The sequence below is a fragment of the Callospermophilus lateralis genome, chromosome 9, assembly GCF_048772815.1.
Source record: "Callospermophilus lateralis isolate mCalLat2 chromosome 9, mCalLat2.hap1, whole genome shotgun sequence".
Classification (NCBI taxonomy): Eukaryota; Metazoa; Chordata; class Mammalia; order Rodentia; family Sciuridae; genus Callospermophilus; species Callospermophilus lateralis.
The window spans coordinates 13174787-13196904 of NC_135313.1; the positions used below are offsets into that span (position 1 = coordinate 13174787).

The 22118-nt window shown below is 38.9% G+C and overlaps 1 protein-coding gene across 4 annotated transcripts in view; it reads left to right on the forward strand.

Moving 5' to 3' along the window:
* Dock10 (dedicator of cytokinesis 10) overlaps window positions 1-22118 on the forward strand; it is a 236055-nt gene that overhangs the window by 136505 nt on the left and 77432 nt on the right. For all 4 annotated transcript variants that reach the window (XM_077110269.1, XM_076866402.2, XM_076866404.2 and 1 more), the window contains exons 5-13: window positions 4374-4446; window positions 4709-4831; window positions 5066-5200; window positions 12385-12568; window positions 14084-14169; window positions 14469-14552; window positions 14674-14829; window positions 20693-20914; window positions 21098-21220. In XM_077110269.1, the coding sequence (XP_076966384.1) occupies window positions 4374-4446; window positions 4709-4831; window positions 5066-5200; window positions 12385-12568; window positions 14084-14169; window positions 14469-14552; window positions 14674-14829; window positions 20693-20914; window positions 21098-21220 (1186 nt within the window). The remainder of the gene's footprint in view (window positions 1-4373; window positions 4447-4708; window positions 4832-5065; window positions 5201-12384; window positions 12569-14083; window positions 14170-14468; window positions 14553-14673; window positions 14830-20692; window positions 20915-21097; window positions 21221-22118) is intronic.

The window sequence follows — 22118 nt, forward strand, 5'->3', positions numbered from 1 at the left end:
TTTGGGTTACTCTTTATATCGTTCCCTCAACACTTTAAAAGTGTCATGCAAATTTTGGAACATAGGAAAAGACTTGTGTGCCAAGAAGAACAAGTCATCAGGTAGGGATTTATGTATGTGCAGTCTATTGGGGGGGCGTGTTTCAAGTAAAATTCACATACAAGGAAATAGGCAAATTTTGAGTGAACCATTGGATAATCCTTTTGAGGAAGAGTTCACCTGCAACTCACACTTCCTTTGAGACACAGAGTACCATCACCCCCCAGGTGATGGTAATCTGATTTCCTGCTCAGTGCTCACTGCTACCCTAGAGACAGCCATTACCAAGATCATCATAACAGTAGAATGATGCCAAGTATATTCTTGTGCTTCTGGTTTCTTTCATACGGCACAGTGCTTTCAAGTGATGTCCCTGTTGTCCCATGGATCCATAGCTCCTTTTCCATTTTGAGTAACTCTCTTCCCAAGGGTCTACTATAATTTGTTTAGCCATTCTCTGTTGATGGGTTCCTTAGTGTTTTGTCCCATAGTATTCACAGTTTTGATGCACAGGATTTTGTGATTCTTTGGCCACACGTTTTAGACTATCTCCATTGTCATTGTCATTTCTCACCTGGGAGATCGTGAAAACCCCTCAAGAGTACTGAGCCTTATACATTGATGATCACGAAAACCTTATGTTGTCCCCTTGTCCTTCACAAGTTTGAAAAACTCTTCCTTCTCTTGCTTGTTTGTAAGTGAGTCCTGGAAATCAGCCCTAATGAGAAAGTGAGCAATACTGCAATCCACAGGTGACGAGAACAAACACCCACAAAATCATTCTTCTGTGAGAAAGAAGAGGAAGGACCTGCCATGCCGGCACTAGGGGACAGGATAAGGAGTTCAGAAATGAACAGCTTTGTGTTGTGCCTAAGGCAGACGGAGGGCAAATGATGAGCACAGAGCCAGGGTTGACATCCCACGTTCAAATTTGGCTCTGCCTCTGCCTCCTCGGTTTTCCCTCCTCACCCCTTTGCCGTGCACTTGGGCTGTGTCCTCAGTCCTCCCTTTAAGGCTGGGCCACTATGTTCAGATGCTGGAACACTGGTGTTTCCTCTTCTGCAGAAGAAATGCTTCAAGTCACCTTGAAATCAGCTGTTGGAACCTGCCCTGAACCTGGGGTGACATGTCATCTCTCACAGGAGGGGGAGAGGAGGAAAGGTTGTATTGAAGGGCTTTGTCAATCAAATGAAGAGGTAAAAGGAGCTGTTTTTCTCTCAAGGAGTATCAGATGATATTAAAGAGAAAGGGACTATTTTTTGATGAGTGGGAAGAATTTTCATCTTTCAGAAAGAATACTGTGGAACCTCTACTTTCTTGGCCTTCTCAAAAAGTTGAGCCTGATCAAAAGGGGTGGACCATGTTAACACCCCACAAGTACCCAGGTCCCTTGGGGGGCAGGGAGCCTTCATTTGTGATTAACATTCTTATGAAAGATGGTTCAAACTCACCTTTTCTAAAAGCAAGAATGATTTCAGAGATAAACCTCCTAAACCCATCTCTTCCACTGTGTGTTTTATATAAATGATTGTTACAGTCTTTATTTTTATTCCTATAAAATGGTAAGATTAATCAAGACTATAGAACCTAGCATCATTACAAATGTCTGATTGCACACACATGTAATTTACTAAAAAGCAATAGACCATTTAATGAACATTTAGACTTCAGTATATATTTTGGAACATCTTTGGACTTGTAAATAAGCATGGTTGAGGAAGATCATATTATGCACTAATGTCTTTGAAATGTCCATACATGTCTTATATATCTATTAAAAATATTTATTGAGTATGTACTATATGCTAGACCTGGAAGTGGAGCTGAACATGAGATACACATTTCCCACCACTTTTCTATCAAGCCTCTGACTGTTAAATAAAACGTTTACCATTAGTAACTACTTTTATGTAGGTCTTGAGGTTTTGTTCAGATCACAGATAAAACAAAACTGGATGGAAATTGGAAATAGGACTGATGCAATACTCCCTACACCAACCCTAGCACTCAATCTCAAGTACTATTATCCTCAGAACAGCTTTACTGTTCCTATTGTTTGAGTCACCAGTAAATCTCATTAAAATGAATTTATCAGGTAAAAACACAATAGTAAAATACTTTTAAAACACCATGAACATGTCAGAGGTACATCTTTAGATTTTGATCACCAAAAATACATTCCCCAGCTATAATAATCATCACCAAGATGCCTGCCACAAGAGAATGTGAAATTTTACCATTTTACATCATTTCACTTCTGCTCTTCTTGCTCACCATGCCCTTTAATTGAATCCAGCCAGCAATCGTGTTTTGAGCATCTAAAGCAATAGGAAAGAACAGCTGAGTAAGATGCGGGTGGGCATTCATTAGAGTTCCTGCCTTTAAGAAAGGTATAATCTGATGAAGGCTTAGAACAGGGCATAGCTAACAGGAGCAGGTGTGCTTTGTTGAGAGACTAATGCTCAGAGTCCACAGGAAGAGAGCCCCAATTCGAAGAGTCCAGGATGACTTAATGGAAATGATCTTAGGGCACAAACTTTTGCCAGGTTACAATGACAATTGTCATTGTATTCAGGCTTAAAAATGAATGAAATTCTGGCCCATGCTATGACACAGATGAGCCTTGAAGACATTATATTAAGTGAATAAACCAGACACAGAAAGAGAAATACCTGATGCCACTCATATGAGGTGCTTAGAATAGTCAAGCGCATGGCAGAGAAGGTCGGATAGTGGCAGTAAGCAGGGGTGTGGAGAGGGGAAGAGGTGGAGAATTATTTTAATGGGCACAGAATTTCAGAATGGGAGGATGAAAAGACCTGGAGTTGGAGATGGTGGTGGCTGCACCCCAATACGAATCTGCCTCATGCCACCCAACTGTGTAGTTCAACATGGTTAAACGGTAATTCTTGGGTATATTTCACCACAATTTTCAAAAACCTTCTTAACAGGAATGGAGTGTGGTTCTGATTTCAGACTTTGCCTGGTTGAGCAGAGCACAAGAACAATGTTCTTTTTGTGTCATCTCTTCCACTGTTGTAAGCTGGGAATTAACATTTTCATGTCCCTAGGAGGGTGATGGGATATTTTAAAGTCATTAGTTAGCACCCTGTGTGAACACACAGTAGGGAAAATTTATGCATACTTACATATAAGTATGTGTGTTCTTGGTCATTTTCCTTCCTCTCTGGAATACCGTCAGCATAGGAAATGTGTGTGATGGGAATACCAATTTGCCTCTGATCTTTTTTTTTTTTTTCCTCAATAGTCAGATTCAGAGATTATTTCTGCACAATGTAAATCATCTGAGAGAAAACACAAACATTCCATGAAATTTCTACATATAGAAGTTTTTGCAATAGAGGTGCTAAAGAGCATGGTGGCACACACCTGTAATCCCAGCAGCTCTGCAGGCTGAGGCAGGAAGATCTCAAGTTCAAAGCCAGCCTCAGCAACTTAGCAAGGCCCTAAGCAACTCAGCAAGACCCTATCTCTAAATAAAATATTCAAAAGGGCTGGGGATGTGGCTGAGTGGTTAAGGCCCCTGGGTTCAATCTCTGTTACCAAAAAAAAAAAAAAAGCTGGATATCAGGAGTGTGTGAGTGTGTGTGAGCGTTGGAAGGGATTTTCTGGTTTCCATCCAACCCTTTCTTGTGAGATGGCGCCAAGCCAATGAAAGCCTATCATTCTGACCTACTTACAGAACCAGCTGTGCCCTCATGCTCCTCTGGGCAGTTAACGATGCCATGGCCCAGGAGGCATTTCTCAGCTGCCCTGGGAACGCACAAAGGAAGCACAGCTGCCACTCGGTCCCTTCCAGTGGCCTTCTGAGGAGCCCTCGGGTAGAGAAGCTGCACAGCCCAGTGACGTGGCACAGGCTGCTTCTCAGATCAGGGTTCCTCAGAGCTGAGGCTCTTCAGGTGACCTCCCTGTAGCCTCAATCATGTCACACAGAGGTGAGCCAGGAAAGGTAATGGAAATGTCACTGCTTAAGACTTCAGAAGGTGGAGGTAGGAAACTTCCAAACCTTTAATGGCATCTTGTTTGCTTTCTTTTAATTCATCTTTTTAATACATCTGTGTGAATAGTTAACTCCATTGCTTAAATCGTTTATTTGCTGGAGGTAAGATATAATGGCATGGGCAAGGTTAATACTTCTGAAGGAAATGGGACCCCCACAGTTTTCAAGATTACAGATCTTAAGAATTTCTAAGAGTGCTGGCATAGTTGTTACCTTGGGAACAGCTGAAAATCAGAGCCATGTCCTAAACGACAAATCAGAATCCTTTTTTTCTTCTTTCTTTCTTTCTTTTTTTTTTTTTTTAACATATCAGAGCAGAATACAAACCAGAGAAACTTCCTTCACATTCCTTTGAGGTTGACCATGAAGATGCTGATAAGGATGAAGTAAGTGAGTTGTTGAAAGTGAAATGTTTAAACATGAGGGCGGTTAGCTCCTGTCTTGCCTTGGAGATTTCACCTTCTGGCCAGTTTTTCATGAGCAGCAGTAGCTGATGGTGTTGGGGCTCTTAGTCAGAATGAATCATGTTTGTTTTGACATTGAACATGATTTTGCAGATGAGTCAAAGACAGGAAAAGGAGGCTGGTTTTTAAGTGCCGCGTCTGAGCCCTGGATGCACAGTGCCATGCTAATGATACCTTTCTGCAGGATACCACTTCCCACTCCTCCTCCAAGGGCGGTGGGGGAGCCGGAGGATCAGGAGTTTTCAAGTCTGGCTGGCTCTACAAGGGGAATTTTAACAGCACCGTGAACAATACCGTTACTGTTCGGGTAAGGGGACACCAAGACTCATCTTCATTTCTGTCACCTTTCTTGATACTCCCTCCTTGGGTCAGAGCACAGAGGAGAGCCATTTGCATTGAATTTATGTTTCATATCATATTTTATTTATGAGGAAGTAGGATACTCTTCTGTAGAACCATGCCTTTCTGAAGGAATTACAATATTTCTAATCTCCATGAGTAACAGCTCACTGCAGTTTAACTTCTTCTATCTTTTATTTAGTCATTCAAAAAGCGCTACTTCCAGCTGACTCAGTTGCCCGATAATTCCTACATTATGAACTTTTACAAAGATGAAAAAATATCCAAAGAACCCAAAGGCTGCATCTTTCTGGATTCCTGTACAGGTGTGGTACAGGTGAGTGGAAATCCTTTTTCCCCTTTGGGGGTTATTTTCATGGCAAAATGCATTCAGCAAATATTTTTTAATTACATGATGTGAGCCCACAAGTGTTCTAGACTCTAGGCCTTCAGTGAAAACCAAAGTGGCTTACGTCTCTACTTCCACCAAACTTATTTCAAAGAAAAACAGGAAATAAGCAAAGAAATAAATAAACAGGATGAAGTCAGCTGGTAAGTTTTTCGTTAAAGGAAATAAACAAGGTCACAGAGGAGAGAGAGGAATGTTAGTGCTCAAGATGTGAGAAAAGCATTTTGGAAGAGACACCATATGGTTCATGGACTAAAAAATGAGCAGGGACAGCAGGTGCAAAGGTCCTGAGGAGGAGCAAGCTGATATAAGCTGAGCTATGTATTCAAGGAAAAGAGGAGAATGGCCACTGCATAGATGGCTTCCTTCCGTGGGGAGAACCACGGAGCCAAGGAAATTCAGTAAGATAATAAGCAAATCACAGCTCACAGCATACACTTCATAATTGTCATCTTGACGTAACCATGTAAATTCACAGTGTGTGCACACACCCCTCTTTCCTCTGTGAGGGGGTCTCCTCCAAAGGCAAGAATCACATTGATTCCCGAGGTTTTAATTTCAGAAACAGCTAGTGCTCTTAACAGGTACTGCTGCTCTGCAAGTTCTTGACCTTCAAATTATTGTTCTTAGCATTAAATCTGGCATGAAGCACCATGGCAAAGGGAAACAGGGTAATTCCAGAGACCTCTCCTTTTCCATGGACACTGGAGGTCTGTGCATTCAAAACATTTATTCTCTGCTCAGATGCATTGTCTCACCTTATTTCTTCTTAGGTAAAAATGGAAGCACTTGAGTGTTTTAGCAATCTCCCCTCAAATTTCCCAATAAAGTTCTGGCTGCTTGAGGTGAGGGATTTTGTTTCTGATCACAGGCCACTAGAGCTGTACTTTCTGTTATCAGCAAGCCGCAGGCACTCACTGGTTACCTTGTAGCTGAGATTGCATCTTGGACAACTACTGGGGTCACTTAGATATATGGATGCAAAATGGAGCTCTCTCCAGCCTCTTAGTCCTGACCTGTGTCTGGACAGTGAAAATCTGGAATTCCTCCAGAAATTAATAAGGCTGAACTTTAAAAGGAAAGAATTAATTAAGTGTAGCTGAGCATTCCACTGGAAGTGAAAGCTAATTGCGTTTTAACACAGACGTCAGCTTTTCCTTATGGAAAGGGCTATAAGGATCTTAATGGAGGGTGGAGATAGTTATCTATTGTTGGGTATAAAAGAGGCTCTTTGGTCTTAGCAATATGAAATAATTCTTTAGCAATAGTTTAGAGATCAATAACTACCTTTTGCAGACTTGGAGCTGAAAATTTTACATATGTTCTTTTCCACTTGTACTTCAAAGCTTGCTTTGTCAAATGACTCATCATTTTTTTAAAGTATAATTGTGGTCTTTTTTACTTATTAAGTTTGCAGAGACACAGTGGTTATGCAGTGTCTTTCTTCAAAGACTATAACTGGACTGGGGGTATAGTTCAGTGGTAGAGTCCTTGCCGACCCTGTGTGAGGCACTGGGTTCCATCCTATTTTTATTTATAAAAAATAAATTAATTAACTGAGGTATTGTGTCCATCTACAAGTAAAAAAAAATTAAAAATATTTTAAAAAGTAAACTAAGAAAGAAAGAATCATAGACGATGTCGGACATACACCTTAGGTCTCTGGTCTGACTTTCTGCTCCAAGAACCTCTGAGTCAGACTGTGTTTCAGTATCAGCTTAACCTGTTATGTCCCACCTATGTCCTACAGATAGGACACCTATAAAACCCTAAAATTTAGGTTTTATGTTTTTAGATGTCATGTTTTAGGTTTTTAGATGTCATGCATAGAAGGATGGTACATGATGGGTTTAAGCATCGCCTTAGAAAGAATCTTGTGAGGGGAAACCCAAGCTTGGGATTGGTGCAGGTCAGTATTCAAATTCTAGTTTTTACTTCCTGAAGGCTTTGAATAAATGACTCAGCCTCTTTGATCTCAAGATTTCTTGCCTGTGAAAGTAAAATAAATGTATCAGCCTGGAAGACATTGTGTCTTCAGCCTTTCTCCTCTAATTTTCTTTTAATTACAAAGTTCACAACCTTGGGAGATGGACACTCTATGTGGTAAAGCCATACAAATCTTGATTTACCTTCCTGAAACTTCTACCTAAGTGTACTAACAAATCCATTTCTTTTTTTGTTCCTTCATTCTTTCTCTCATTCCACAGCTTGTTTAGTGCCTGTGATGTGTTCAGAACTCTGTTTAGGTGTGGGGGATTCAGTTTTCTTTCAAAGTCAGAGAAGGACAGAGCCACCTGCTCACCACTATTCCCTGTCACAAGAGCTATAATAGAGGTGTGAATGACAGTGCTCATGGAGCAGTTTGGCAGCACAGATCGGGTGAACTCTTTTAGGGAGGCTGCATCTCTGCACAGAAAGGCTAAGCCTGTCTGTAGACTTTGAAGATTTCAACTCTGTGTCCCTGCACTCTAGAGACCCTTGATGAAGAACCTTTAACCAGTCCCCTTACACCTTTTATGCCAGTAGGGACCTCCAGGTTCTTGAGATCACTTGGGGAGACAGACGTCGGTGCTACTGGTCACCAGAGATGTGGGTCCCAGTTCCTGCCTCTTTAATTACAGCCCTTTCTGGCTTGCAAATGTGTTCATCTGGAAAGATTTCAAGTGAGATAGTACAAAGTTTAACCGTTACGCTTTCAAGTTCTCAGGCACAAAATGTGCTTGAAGATGAATCACATACACACAAAAGCAGAGAACAAATGAATAACTAGAATGAGTCAGACCTATTTGGTTAAGAAACATTGCCAGTTCCCCTTGAATAAAACAAACAAACAAGAAGAAGAACAAAGACTTCACCTCAGACAGCATAAGTATGTATCCACATACGTACATTTACCCTACATAAGCTATGAGGCTAAAGGAACATTGCAAAGATGCCCTCGTGTGCAGTTTTAAGCCATGAGTGTTTAACACTGGATTCACGTCAGAAAATATATATTGGGAAACTTGTTATGTGCAAAGCATTGTGAAAGACACAAAGTCTGAAAACAGTTGTGACTCCTGTCTTCAAAGAGCTTCCAGTCTATGGAAGGGTACACAGAAAAATGAAACAAAACAGAAGTGACATAAGCAAATAAGACATGAGTGACATACCTCAGATAATAAGTCCCAATAGCCTATGTAAGAATGAAATCAAATGTATCACTGCATGATGCTATACTGTTACGCTCCACGTGGATTACATACATTTAATTCTATTTCTACATATCAATTTACTGACACTCCATTATACTATAAGTTCAAGAGAAAGCACTTTTTAAATATTTTTTCAGTTCTGTGTGCTAGGATATTGTTAAGTGCCTGAGTATGGTGACATGTAAGCAAATCTGTGTGTGCACAGAAAAGGCTCTCAATAAATTTTTGTTGTATAAGTGGACAAATAAAGCTACAGAGAATGGAAAGGATAACTAACATGGAAGGGAGCCACCAACACCAGTAACCTGGATTTGATGTTGTAATGTTTCTTTTTAAAACTCCTCTATTTTTCCTGAAAAATTCTGTAGAAAGTGCTAGAAACATAATTGGCACAATGGAATATGTTGTTTGGATGACTTCGCTCTTTGCCATTCAGTCTTCCGCCAGCTTTAGTGGTTTTCTTGGAGATGTGGGACTCTCCATGTGAACACTGCGGAAGCAAACTCGCATGCCTCGATTCATTAAGCACATTGTGTAGCAGCAGGACATGCTCACATCTTCTTTCTTATTTATGAAATCATGTAGGGGGAGGGCAGTGAGCTTGACTGGACACAGTAGCTGCATTGGCTACTTTGGCTACTTTGCACTGGACACCAATTTAAGGGAAATAAAGTAAAATTGGGGGACCAAGAGGAAGACCATGATTACTTCTTGATTACATGACCATTTCAATGACTTATCAATTACACTCTAAGATCATTAAAACATCCCACTGACTTTTGATCTTTGTCCTTCCTTTTTTGCTATTTCATGTACTATTGCCTTTGAGATTATAGCGTGATAGAAACCCAGCCATCTTAAGTGTTCCCAGCATAAGCTTCTATATACTGCAAGTACTTCTGTTTCTCTCAAAAAAGATAATTTACATTTTGAGAAATTGCCAACAGAATGCCTTTTGCACTTATAAGTGTCCTTTTTTGAGAAGTAGGAACTTGTTATATATACTTCACTCGGGTTTTTAAAAGATATCATAATATTGAAGTTGGTAACCATACTCAATTCATTTGAAGTACAGAATGCAATTTAGAAAATCAACTTTTATTTATATTTTAAAGTATTTTATTTCTGAAAATTCCATTAGGTTTGGCCTTTGTGTTTGAAAGAAAGTTGCAACTTGATCCACTTTTTCTGACCTAGCATGACATTTACTGGGCTCTGTGTCTCGCTCCCATATTATTTGCAGCATCAGAGTAATCAAGCAGATTTTCTTTATATAGGTTCGTTTTTAAGACAACAGTAAGATTTGCTTGCATGTCACCATACTCAGGCACTTAACAATATCCTAGCAAAAGTTATTCCTCAAATTCTGGCCATCTCTCCTTCTTTTCAGAGAATCTACTTCTTTTCCTATTGTTCATGGCCTCTACCATGGCCATGGTAGGAGACCTCTCTCACCTGCTCTCCAGCCATGTGGTCTTTACCTTAGGCCCTCTGTGTCAGTGAAGGTCAACGTACTTTCTCCTTCATCATAATTTCCCATAAAGACATGTGAGGGCATATGGAGGGAGCCTTCCCCACTCTCCCTGGGGAGGGCATGACATCTAGGAGTTTCACTCAAACATGCTGTCTAGCTATGTGCTTTGTACACCAAGTCTGACTGCATCCCACTATTTCCATTACAGCCAGTAAGATCTCAAAATTCAACTCTTGCCAGAATCATCCTATTCCATATTCTCACAGATCCTCATCAAAGCATTTATACAAAATCTAAATACACCTATTCTCCAATTTTATATTGGTGTGATTAGTTAGTTAATGCCTGTCTCCCCTATTCTACAAGGGCAGAGACCACATTTGTGGTCTCTTTTTAGCACTGAGGCTAAAAAGTTAGCTTCTTCTCATATGAGACTTGTGAATTATTAAAGAGCCGGACCTGTGATTGAATCGTTACAAAGCAAGACATGTATAACACTTGACAATAATACAAAGGTATGGACAGGAGCAAATAGCTTGTCCTTGGAAGAATATACAAAGTGACATTTAAACAGGGACATTCCACAGTGAGAAGCATAGTTTTTTCACTTAGTCTTCTTTCTCCTTCAATTCTTGAATTGTACTTTTTGTCAGGACTTAGATGTTGCTCTGTTGTGCATTCTCTTGAACTTAGATCAACAGAGACCACAGGTCACAGCCATCTCTTTGCTGTGTGATGGTGCCGGGGCAGTAGCAAGGAAGAGCAGCATAGACTGGGCATCTTCTGCAAGCCTGGCTCTGGGCAGCTCAGGCGGTGGATTCAGAGCACTGGACCTCAAGTGGTTTTCCCTTCTCTGCCACTTGCTGCTGCTACAAACTCTAGCATGTTTTCATTAATCCCCCCAAACTCAACTTCATCACATGTTAAATAGAATCGTATAGTTCTGCTCACAGGATTATCGTGAACTTAGTGGGAGAAGTTTACACTTTGAATTCACGTTTCTAATCTTATGGCAGAAATATATAAAACTGCAAGAGAAGAATTGGTCTTGCCTCCATCCCCTACTCTCAGTGCCCTTTTCTGGTATTTAAATAGCCGGCTCCTTCTTTTACAGATTTTGACTTAGACATCACCTTCTGTAAAGCCCTGCCTTCACCACTCTTTCTAAAGTAGCTGCTCATCACATCATTCCATTCTAATGCAATGCAGCTTTGTTTTTCAATTGTCTGGCCAGTTCGTTATCCATTCACTCACCATGTCCCCTCTAGAATTTTAGTTCCTAAGAATAGGCACTTTTTTTTCATTCATAAAATATGACCTGTGTTGAACCCCACTCCTAAACCCTTGTATGTATTCACACCATCACAAGATACAGTGGCAAACAAAACTGACAAAGCCCTTGTGGAGGTAGCTTTGAAGGAGACAAGCAAACAAAGAAAATTGAAAAAGCATATAATTTGGAATTAATGTAAGTGTTATGGAGGACAATGACCTTTGTCCCCTTGTCTGAAACTGGGGAATTGAGGGTGGTCTTTAGTTTAGGTTTGAAGAGTGGATTGAAGTCATGTTAAGTACATGAGGGAAGCACAGTGCTCTCTGTGTTTAGGGGAATTTTCAGGGAGGGGGAACATTTTCAGATCCTGTGGCTAAACCAAGAATGTATCAGGAGCACATTCTGGGAACTAGACCAAGGCTTTCTGGATTAGTCACAAAAAGCCAAGTAGAGATGTCAAGTTACAGAGATTCTGGGGACTGATGGCCAAGCCAGAGCCAGGGGTAGAACTGAGGTGTTGTTGCCTATGGAAGCCCTTCAGATCCACTGGACTGAGATAGACAGAGTCAGGCAGAGCCAGGACTACCATTAGAAGCCATGAAGAGAAGGAAGAGCCCGCAGCACAGAGTGGACAGTGGCGACTGATGAGGTGGAAAGAGTGTGAGCATGGAGGCCAGGGACAGTGAACTTCAAGGAGGAGGGGCTAGCCACCATGCCAATTCCGTTTAAAGTCATGGAAGACAGAAAGAAAGAAATGTCCCTTAGATTTGTGTGGCAGCAAAGAGCTTGTCAGTGACTTGGCAGGTGCCTCTGGATGTGATGAGGCCGGACGCCCAGCTGTGGTGAGTTGCAGACAGAACCCACGCTGAGCAGGACAGCAGAAGCTCAGGGCAGTTCTTCAAAGGCTGGAACATAGTCCCCCTGGTGCCTGAAGACAAAATGTTTGGGTGCACATACTCAACCCATCAACAAAATGTGAATGAAATGTTTCTTAGTACAAATATATGTGAAAGAAACCAAAGTAAGTTGGGACTCTGAAATTCTGTCCCGTCTTGAAGGTTTTCTCTATGTTGCCCACCTTACAGAAAGACTTGGAAATCCCAACCCCACAGAAAATGCCTCTCGATCTCTAAGACTTCTCAATGGGCCTTTATTTCTTTGTGTACCACAGAATAACCGACTAAGAAAATATGCCTTTGAACTGAAAATGAACGATCTGACCTATTTTGTGCTGGCCGCTGAAACTGAGTTGGACATGGATGAGTGGATCCACACCCTCAACCGCATCCTGCAGATCAGCCCTGAGGGGCCCCTGCAGGGAAGGAGGAGCACAGAGCTCACGGACCTGGGCCTAGGTGAGAGCTCAGGAAACCATCTTCCTTCCTCTGACCTGTGATTTCAGTTCTTTTAAAGCTGGGGCAGTGGTGGTAGCCGTCAGTTCTGACCCATACATCCCTGAGCTATTTGCTCTAAGAAGTCACCTGATTCTTAGGGTCACCTCTCATAGGGATGATTTTGAGTTGACTGGCAATGATTTGAGGCTGTCATCCTGAAAATAACGTTGGGAGTCATTTGTCAGCAGCATCAAAAATGTACCCACGTCTGATGGAAGGTTATCTTATAGGAGGTCATTTATGAGTTTTGACCCTTCATTCCATTGAACTAGTAGACCTTATTCTTTGAAAGGGCAAATATGTATTACTCCCTCTTAGTTAAAATGTATTTTCATTTATGGTTTTTTGACCATATTGAGATCAGCTTTTATGTGAAAGTTTCAGTGCTATGTGTGGTAATAAGAAATCTCTATGATAAAAAAAAAAAAAAAAATTCTTCTGACCAACCTAGTCCCCTCATAAGATTCTAATTTGTTGTAGGCAAAGAGAAGGAAACTAGAAAGAGGAGAGAAAGGTAAAAGGATAGAGAATAAACTCACAGCTATATGAGAGGCTAGTTTTTGACCCACAGAGTCAGTTACTGCTCCCAATAGAAAATGATTTCAAGACATTTCACAAAGCACCTTGGTAGATTAGAAACCAAACCGTTCATAAATTCTAGTAGTCTAAGTATCACATGCTGTAAATTGAAAACCTCGTGAAATAATGAGGAAGAACATTGTTGGTGATCTTATTTATTTATTTATTTGTTTATTGTTTTAATTAGTTACACATGACAGGACAATGATCTTGACATGTCATACATTTAAATCAGATGGGATATAATTTCTCATTTTTCTGAGTGTACAGGTTGTGGAATCACATTGGTCATGCAGTCACGTATATACACACAGCAATAATAATGTCTATTTAACACAGCTTCTCTACGCCAGAGTATTACTTACTTAATAATAATTAACTAGAGTACTAATGTTTACAGCGTCCCACAGAACTAAAGTAACTGAAGCTAGCAAATGGGATCTAGATTGATGTATTGAGAGTGAGAATTATCAAGAATATTTACAAAAACATATGTTAAACATATATACATATATAAATATACAATATATCAATATATATATATATACACATATATACAAAAAAGAAAAATATAGATATATAAAAGAAAACTCTAGTATGCATTGTTGAAGCAAATCAAGAACACTCCAAAGGTATATGTGTATCATAAGGACCCAAAGTTCTTACCAGCACAGGAAGATGTCTGGCAAGAATCCCAAAATGATCATCAGGGAGTCTAATTTCCAGCCCCTGATGGCCTAACAGAGTATGGATGGAGTGCAGAGAAGAAAATTAAGTCTTAGCTCACCAAGGTCTCTCTCTAAGCTCTTGAGTCTAACCCAGTTTCGTATGTCAAGGGTATAAAAAGCTATCATTGTGAATGCTATTTAAAAACCTGTTTCCGTGTGTCTTTTCAAGATCCACTGGATAATTCTACAACCTGTGAATGTACACCAGAGGAAACGGGGTCTTCAGAGAACAGCCTACACCCAGATTTCACTAAGGTAATGAAGTTATCATTGTGTTTGCTACTTATCATTTATGGCTTTCACAGGACAGATGGAAATGCTCTCTTAAGATTCAGACTAAGGAAGGAATTCAGAACTTTCCATTAACCTAAGTGTTTCACTTAATGGGAACACAGCTCTCAAAAACAAAAGCATGTTTTTATAAGACTTATTTTGTATTAGTGGATGACATTAAAACAGTGATAACACCCAGGGATGCTAGCTGACTGAGCGGATGTGTCTGGGGATGCATCTGGTCACACGGATGCTAAGGGCTAATGTAGTTTTCTCCACAGTACCTCACAGAAACTGAAGAGTCTGTCAAAACCACCCGGAACTTAGAGAGACTGAGTCTGTTTTCACTGGATCCAGATATAGATGTAAGTTGGAATTCTTTCTGAGCGGACATAAACTTGGCTGTTTGAATACAACTGGGGATTTGAATGTAGAATTTATTTTTTTATGATGAGTGGTAAATACAATTTCTGACAAATTTTTCAGAGCTTGAAACTTCAAAAAAAGGATCTTTTAGAACCTGAGTATGTGATCAAACCCTTCGAAGAGAAAGCTGCCAAGAGAATCATGATCATTTGTAAAGCCCTCAACTTAAATCTTCAGGGTTGTGTTACAGAGAATGAAAACGATCCAATAACAAATGTAAGTTTCTCTTCTGTTACCTCATATGCCAGTCAGCCAACGTTATACCTCACCCCGAGTCAAAATGTTTCTACTCACACTAATTCAGGCACTGATTTCAAATGTCTTTGAAATTTACAAAACTTTGCATGCAAGACAGTGATCTTTTCACATTACATATGAGATTGTTGATGAGTAAGCTAAAATGAAATTGTATCATCAGCAAAAATCTAGCCCCAAAATGAAGCTTCTTCATAATTTATGAATTTAACTGAATGCTAGGCATGATTTAAAATGAAGTAGTTCAAGTCAGGTTTATTCACCTCTCAAAAAATACTAGATGTGCCAACCATGAGCCAGACTTATTCTAACTACTAAGAAGATAACAGTGAAGAAGATAAATATTCAATAAATAGTAATGCAGGCTCCCAGTCTCCTGAAGATCATATTCTTTTTGAAAACTCATATAAAGTAAAGAAGAAACAAATTAAGAATATAAGTACCCTGTGAAAAATTTTGTATCAGGAGCAGGGGTTCTGTAGATAGGGTGGTCATGGAAGGCCTCTCTCGGGAAGTGGCATCTGAACAGCGTCTCAAGTTCGAGAAGGATAAAAATGCAGGTTGAGGAGAACATTCTAGGCAGGAAAAAGAGCAAGTGTAAATGCCCTGAGACAGGGAGATGCTGACAGGTTCAAGGAACTGAACGCAGATGGGGCTGGTGGAGGCTAACCAAGATGAAAAGTGAGAAACAGTAAGAAATAGGTTTAGATTAAGTCAGTTGAATTCAGGTGTATCCTAAGCAAAAGTGGAGACTGTCCCAGGGTTATAGCACTTTAAAATGGTGGGGTCTGATTGCAATTTTAAAAGCCCGCGTCAGAAAAATGGATTGGAGGAAATAGGAGTTGTCCAGGGAGATGAGCATGAAGACCACTACCAAGGTTTATGGTATGATCCGAATGAGGGCTGGCAAGGAAGGAGAGAGATGGGCTCATCTGACTAATGTCTTGTAGAAAGAATGAGTCAGTGATATTGAAGGGTACTGAAGTTGTGTTCATGAGGTCAAACAGGAGTCTGATTAAATAATGGCACAAAATGGGGCTGGGGGTGGGGGGACAGTGGTAAGCACAATTTATTTCCAATTTTGTAGTGAAAAGTGTTAGGAGAAATAATCAGACCTTGATTTCATGCAGGGTTTTTTAAAGCCTAGAAACTTGGTCCTTGAAATTATTTGGAAATCTCAAGAAAATCTAACCCCAATCATAATGTCACCTATTTACTGTATTAAATAAAAATAGATGGGGTTTTGACCCAGCACATCTCTAAGTGCAATTTCAAAATCCAATTTAGAATCAAAGCTAATGGGCTTTTCTTTCCACTGCCAAGGGTATATGACTCCTTCCACGAGGATTCCTTTCTACGCTAAGACTCCTATTCAAAGCTAAGTGTTTATATCTGGGCCAGACCCACCAGGCAAGGATGAGACCCAAGTTCAGGGAATGATTTTATTGTGCCCTTTCATATCTGCCAGGCCAAGGGGTTAAGTTGATTTGGACTATTTTGTATGTTTGTTTTTCAATTATGTTTTTCATTTATGTTACAGTTGATACAAGTGTCAAAAAAAACTAGGAAATTACTTTTTAAAAATTTCATTGTGCTACTAAGCAGTGACACAGAAAACAATAATACAACAGTCTCACTCTAAAACCATGTTTGTCATTTAATGATATTGTTTTTAAAATCTTTTAAATTCAATACTCTTTTATTAATGTAACTGTTTTTTAAACCCATTGTTCTTATTTCAATGAAAATGTTTTAAATTAATGGAAACATTTCTCCATTTTGCTGAAGAGCCAACTACTACATTTAATGAATGAGCATCTAAAGATTCCCTGAAAGAACATTATCATGAAGAGGAAACAATATTTGACATCATGTAATTTTGTATTCAGTAAAGTGAAAACCAAATTCAACTTGACGGTTTTATGGTGTAAAATATTTCTTTGAAAATAGGAACTGGTTCCAAAAATCTGGACTAATAGAGGTGCTTCACAACAAAGCTACATTTAAAATTCTAGGGTTTTGAATTTTTAAGAAGAGCAGAGAATTCTAAATCTAAGCAACCTATGACTTAATTTTTTTAGGCTTTAAAGGTACTTTGTTAAACAAAACTGAATTGAAAAGCCAGTGATTCAGAAAAGAAAATTTGACATTTACATTGAAAAAGTGAATTGGGAGAAATAAATGAATCATCACATGAACTTTAATTTCTGAGGGGTTATCAAAGTAGGTAATTTATTCCCATTCACTTAAAGAAATGAAAATCAAAATGCAACCATTTAGGAAAAATAATAAGGATTTTATTCTTTGACCTTTAAAGTGTTTTGAGTTCTTACCTACCTGAGTTACTTTAAGTTTTGCATTTTTTTTTCATCTCTTAGCAGACTATCACCACCACAAACCAAGGGGATTTTTAAATTAAATTAGCAGTATATGAAACATTTACTTTATAATTGTTTTTAAAATAATTTGTTGAATTTTATTTCATATGTGCAATTATATTTCTTACAGTAAGGGAACTGGAAAATACTGCTATCATTTAGGAATTGAACCAGTATCCCTCTTATAAGATACTCATTAAGCATTTAACAAAGTCCACAGCATGAGTTAGTCTGTACAATGATGAACTGTATCATAAGATGGTCTTTATATATAACCTACTTGTTGTCAGAATACTGGCAAATGACAAGTGTCAATTAAAAATTAAGTAGCAAAAACAAAAGTCAAAATGTTGTTTTTGTAGACATAGTTCATCTTTAGAGCCTATTGCTAATTACATATCTAAGTAATTACATATATGTGCATGTATATAATGTATGTCACTTTAGATATGCACATGCACATATATATAATATGTGTACAGTTGTATATACGTGTGTTTATTCTTTGATTTATTTATTTCCATCTCTGTTGCATTTGACATTTTTTTTAGTTGACCATTTCTTCTTTTTTGACTGGTTCTTCTTTCCTATGATACCCAGGTCCCATTTAAACCATTTTTTAATTTTTTTTTCTTACTTCTCTTCATTTCTCAATCACTTTTATGAGTAGTTTTCCCTACTCCCATTTCTATCTTTTACTGTTGATGTTTTCTGGGATTTTATTCTGATTCCCTTCTCTTTAACTCATGGCTTATTGAGGGGTCACAAACAAAACCTCCCACAGCCAGATCTCCAGGCCAGTTTCCTTTACTGGACTCAAAATACAGGCCCATATTCACTGCTGCTGGGATGTCTCACCAGTGACCTTCTGGGTCCCATTCAGAAATTGTGCTTGTATCTCTCTCCCATATGTCAGGGAATGGAATTAGCATCCACTTATGACCAAAGCTGGGAATTTTCTTCTTCCTGCCCCTGTGTATCCGTTTTCCTAATCAACAAATACACATGCGTGCAGTGTTTTGGTTAAACATCCTTAGAGTTTCTCAAATGCCTCTTTTATGAGCACCTCCTAATTTTCACGTGCATTCTGATCTCATTCTAATATTTTTTTCCTTTGTCTTCTCATGCTATTATTTCTTTGCATAGGTCATCCACCTATTTAAAAGTCCCTTCTAACCAACTCTTTTCCTAATTCCTACTTTTTAACTCAACCAATAAATTTCATTGTTTCTTCTCATCTTCCATTCATTTCCCATTTATTTCCCATCTTCAACTTTCTTTCTGGCACCCAGGAAGAGGTTAAGGGATGCTACACAGAGGCTTGGACATGGGTAAACTTTCAAGAATTCCAGAGGGCAGGAAGAAGAAAGTCATGTAAAAGCACACAAGGTAGCATGTCCCTGGGTCTGCCAGGATATGGGTTAGGGAACTCTGGAAGAGGCAACAAGAACAGGTGGCTAGTGTGTTTGGCAGTGGTTACTCCAAAGCCATAAGGTGACTAAACAAATAAATAAATAGATTAATAACATAAAGATCCATATTTCTCACTATTGAAGGATATAAGTATAGATGCAGAAAATAGGAAGGTTAAAAGGAACTCTGGAGCATTTGAAATAGAAACGAATGCATCAATATGAATGCACTAATTTTCAACACAAATAAAGAAATAGAGATGTAGTATTGTTAATTATGTGTTTGTGTGTGTCACCTTCATGTAAGGAGAGGGCCTGAAGTCATAATGTCCCAGTGACATTATGATATTGGTTTCTAAATATCACCCTGACAAAATTATAGAAATGTCTCAGGTGTGGAAAGTATGAGAAAAGTCTGGAGCAATTTGTTGGGTATAAAGGTCCTAAAAACCTTATGTGGACCTGCCAAAATTCTTAGGGGCTACTTTGAAGGGTATTGGTAATCAAATCTGGGGCAATTTGAACACCACTATAAATAATGATTATTAGAGGTTAAAATGTGTTTAATAAAATATTAATCCATGAGTCTATACTTGTATAAATAAATAAATGAATTTTTAAAAAATGAGAGAGAAGGGCAAGCTCACCTTTATCATTGTTGAACACATGTAGAAAGAAAGATGGCGCTAGAAGATCACCATTGGTAGCCAACTTGGTGGCTGTTGATTCTAGTAAGAGTTACCAGTAGAGGTTGAGACTGGTGGGTTAAGGTTTGATGAGACCTTGGGAGTCATCTCAGACTATATTTCCACAAACGCCAATCAGTAACAAAAGGAAAAATGGTGACTTTATAATGGAGAAAACTAGCAGATATCAGCATAACCAGCAGATCAAGTTTGGCACTATATGTGCTTTACTCAATAAATTTTTAACATAAAGGAAAAAAATCGTCAATGTCTGTTTTTAAAAACTCAACAAAAATAGCTCCTCTGAGGAAACCTTCTGTCTTCTCTGACAACAGGCTTCTTCCTTCACAACCTGAGGCTCACCTAACTATTTATCACACTGAATTTTAATATATAGCTTGTTAACCAGTGTGTGGGAAGTTCCTGGAAGAGTAGCAAGCAGATAGTAGATGCTCAATAAAGGTTCATGTGTTTGTCAGCTCTTCATCACTGTGACCAAAATACCCAACAAGAACAACTCGGAGCGGGGAATGTTTATTTGGGCTCATGGTTGCAGAGCTTTGGTGCATAGTTGGTCAGCTCCATTGCTCTGAGCCTGAGATGTGGCCAAACATCATGGTGGGAAGGCATGGCAGAGGAAGGCTGCTCAGCACTTGACAGGATGCAGAAAGAGTATAGGAACGAAGGATGAAATATAATCCCCAAGATCCGAGCCCCAGTGACCTGCTTCCTCCAGCCATGTCCCACCTACCTATAGTTATCACCCAGTAATCCACTCAAATTACTAATCTATCAAATGGGACGTGATTAGGTTGCAAATCTCATGATCTGATCATTTTGCCTCTGAACATTGCTCCATTGCCTAACATGAGCTTTTTTTTGGGGGGGGGGGACCTCACATTCAACAGCTAGCTATTATTACTAACCTATCAAGCTGTTATAAAAATTTATGAGAAGTGGTTGGACTAGTGAAATGTTTCTCAATGCAGTCTAACTCCTAAGATTCCTTTGCAGATTACCAAAATCCTGGGGTAACTGAGGCAATGGGTATTTCCTGAGAGTGTAGGGAAAATAACTGGAAGGATTTGTAAGCCAAACCATGCATGTAGTTCAGTATGTGGCAGAAAATAGTAGGTGGGAATACTAGAGTGGAGAGATGAGTGAAATACAGTCCTAGGGTCTTAGGCTGCAGCTGAAAGCAAGGACCCTGGGTACTTCTCACGGAGTCAAGGGGAACTTGCTGTCTGCACATGTTTTATCTATGGCATTGTTAATGGATGTGCCAGAGAGGCTGTTGCCTGGGTAATGATTTTCTGTCAAAACCATCTGTTCTTTCTTTTTCATGCAGATTGAGCCTTTCTTTGTGAGTGTGGCACTTTATGACCTCAGAGACAGCAGAAAGATTTCTGCCGATTTTCATGTGGATCTAAACCACACTATTGTCAGACAGATGCTCTCAGGGGCTTCCGTGGCTTTGGAAAATGGTAACATCGACACAGTCACTCCAAGACAATCAGAAGAACCTCACATCAAGGGATTTCCTGAGGAATGGCTTAAATTTCCAAAGCAGGTTGCACTTTTGTTTACTTGGAGCAGAAAATATTTGTTCCATTGTTCTTACCCTTAGATCACATAAGATGGGCAATATCCCAATTAAAAATACCTTAAAACTGTCTCTTTTTTTAAATGGCATTTTGCAGATTCTTCGGTTCAAATTTCTTAGATGCTTATGAGCTGCTTTCTTTGTACATAGGCTATATTTTCTGTAAGTGATCCACATTCTGAAATAGTTTTGGTGGCCAAAATCGAAAAAGTCCTGATGGGAAATATTGCAAGCGGTGCTGAACCTTATATTAAGAATCCAGACTCCAACAAGGTAATGCATCATTTTCTTATATGTAATTTATATTACTATCAAGAAATAAAGTCACACTCCCTTGATGAATTTATTATGTATGATAAATGTATGACTTTAAGTATTCTCTTTTCAATGAAATTAGTATTCACCAAGAAATTTTTAATGTATATATCTTTGATCTACATCTTTTGGACTCAACAGTTTCTGACTTCGGAGAATTTATGGGTAAAAGCAAATTTAAGTGTGAATAAAGTTTTAGCCCCAAGGAGCAAAATATTTACAATAATGAAAAATTAAGATAATCTAAGTACAAACAAGTGAATACAGTTTGCTAAAATATCAGCAATGCAGATGATAAACTAAGTGAATAACTAAGATAGACAATTATACATCAAATTTTGCCAACACCTAAGTGAAGTAGGAAAGAACAAAAGAAATACAGCAAGTGCTTTGAGTAATGGACCTACAGGTAATATTTTTCTACTTTCTTCTTTTCTATTAAAATAATCAAATGTTACTGTCTAATAAAAAAATAAACAGCTATTTTCCCTGCAAAGGAAAGATATTAAGGAAATAACTCATAAGAATTGAATTTGAGCAAGTGTAACAATAAGGACAGAGTTTAATGTATTTGTGAGATTCCCCTAATTCAGGATTTGGCAAACTAAGATCTTCAAGCTAAATCCAGCCTGCCATTTACTTTTTTTTTTTTTTTTTTTTTTTTGTAGTTGTAGATGGACAGCATGCCTTTATTTTATTTGTTTATCTTTATGTGGGGCTAAGGATCGAACCCAGTGCCTCACACAAGCTAGGCAAATGCTCTGCCACTGAGCTACAGCCCCGGCTGCCATTTGCTTTTTTTTATATAATGTTTTATTGAAACACAGTCACATTTATTATGAACGGCCAATGGTTG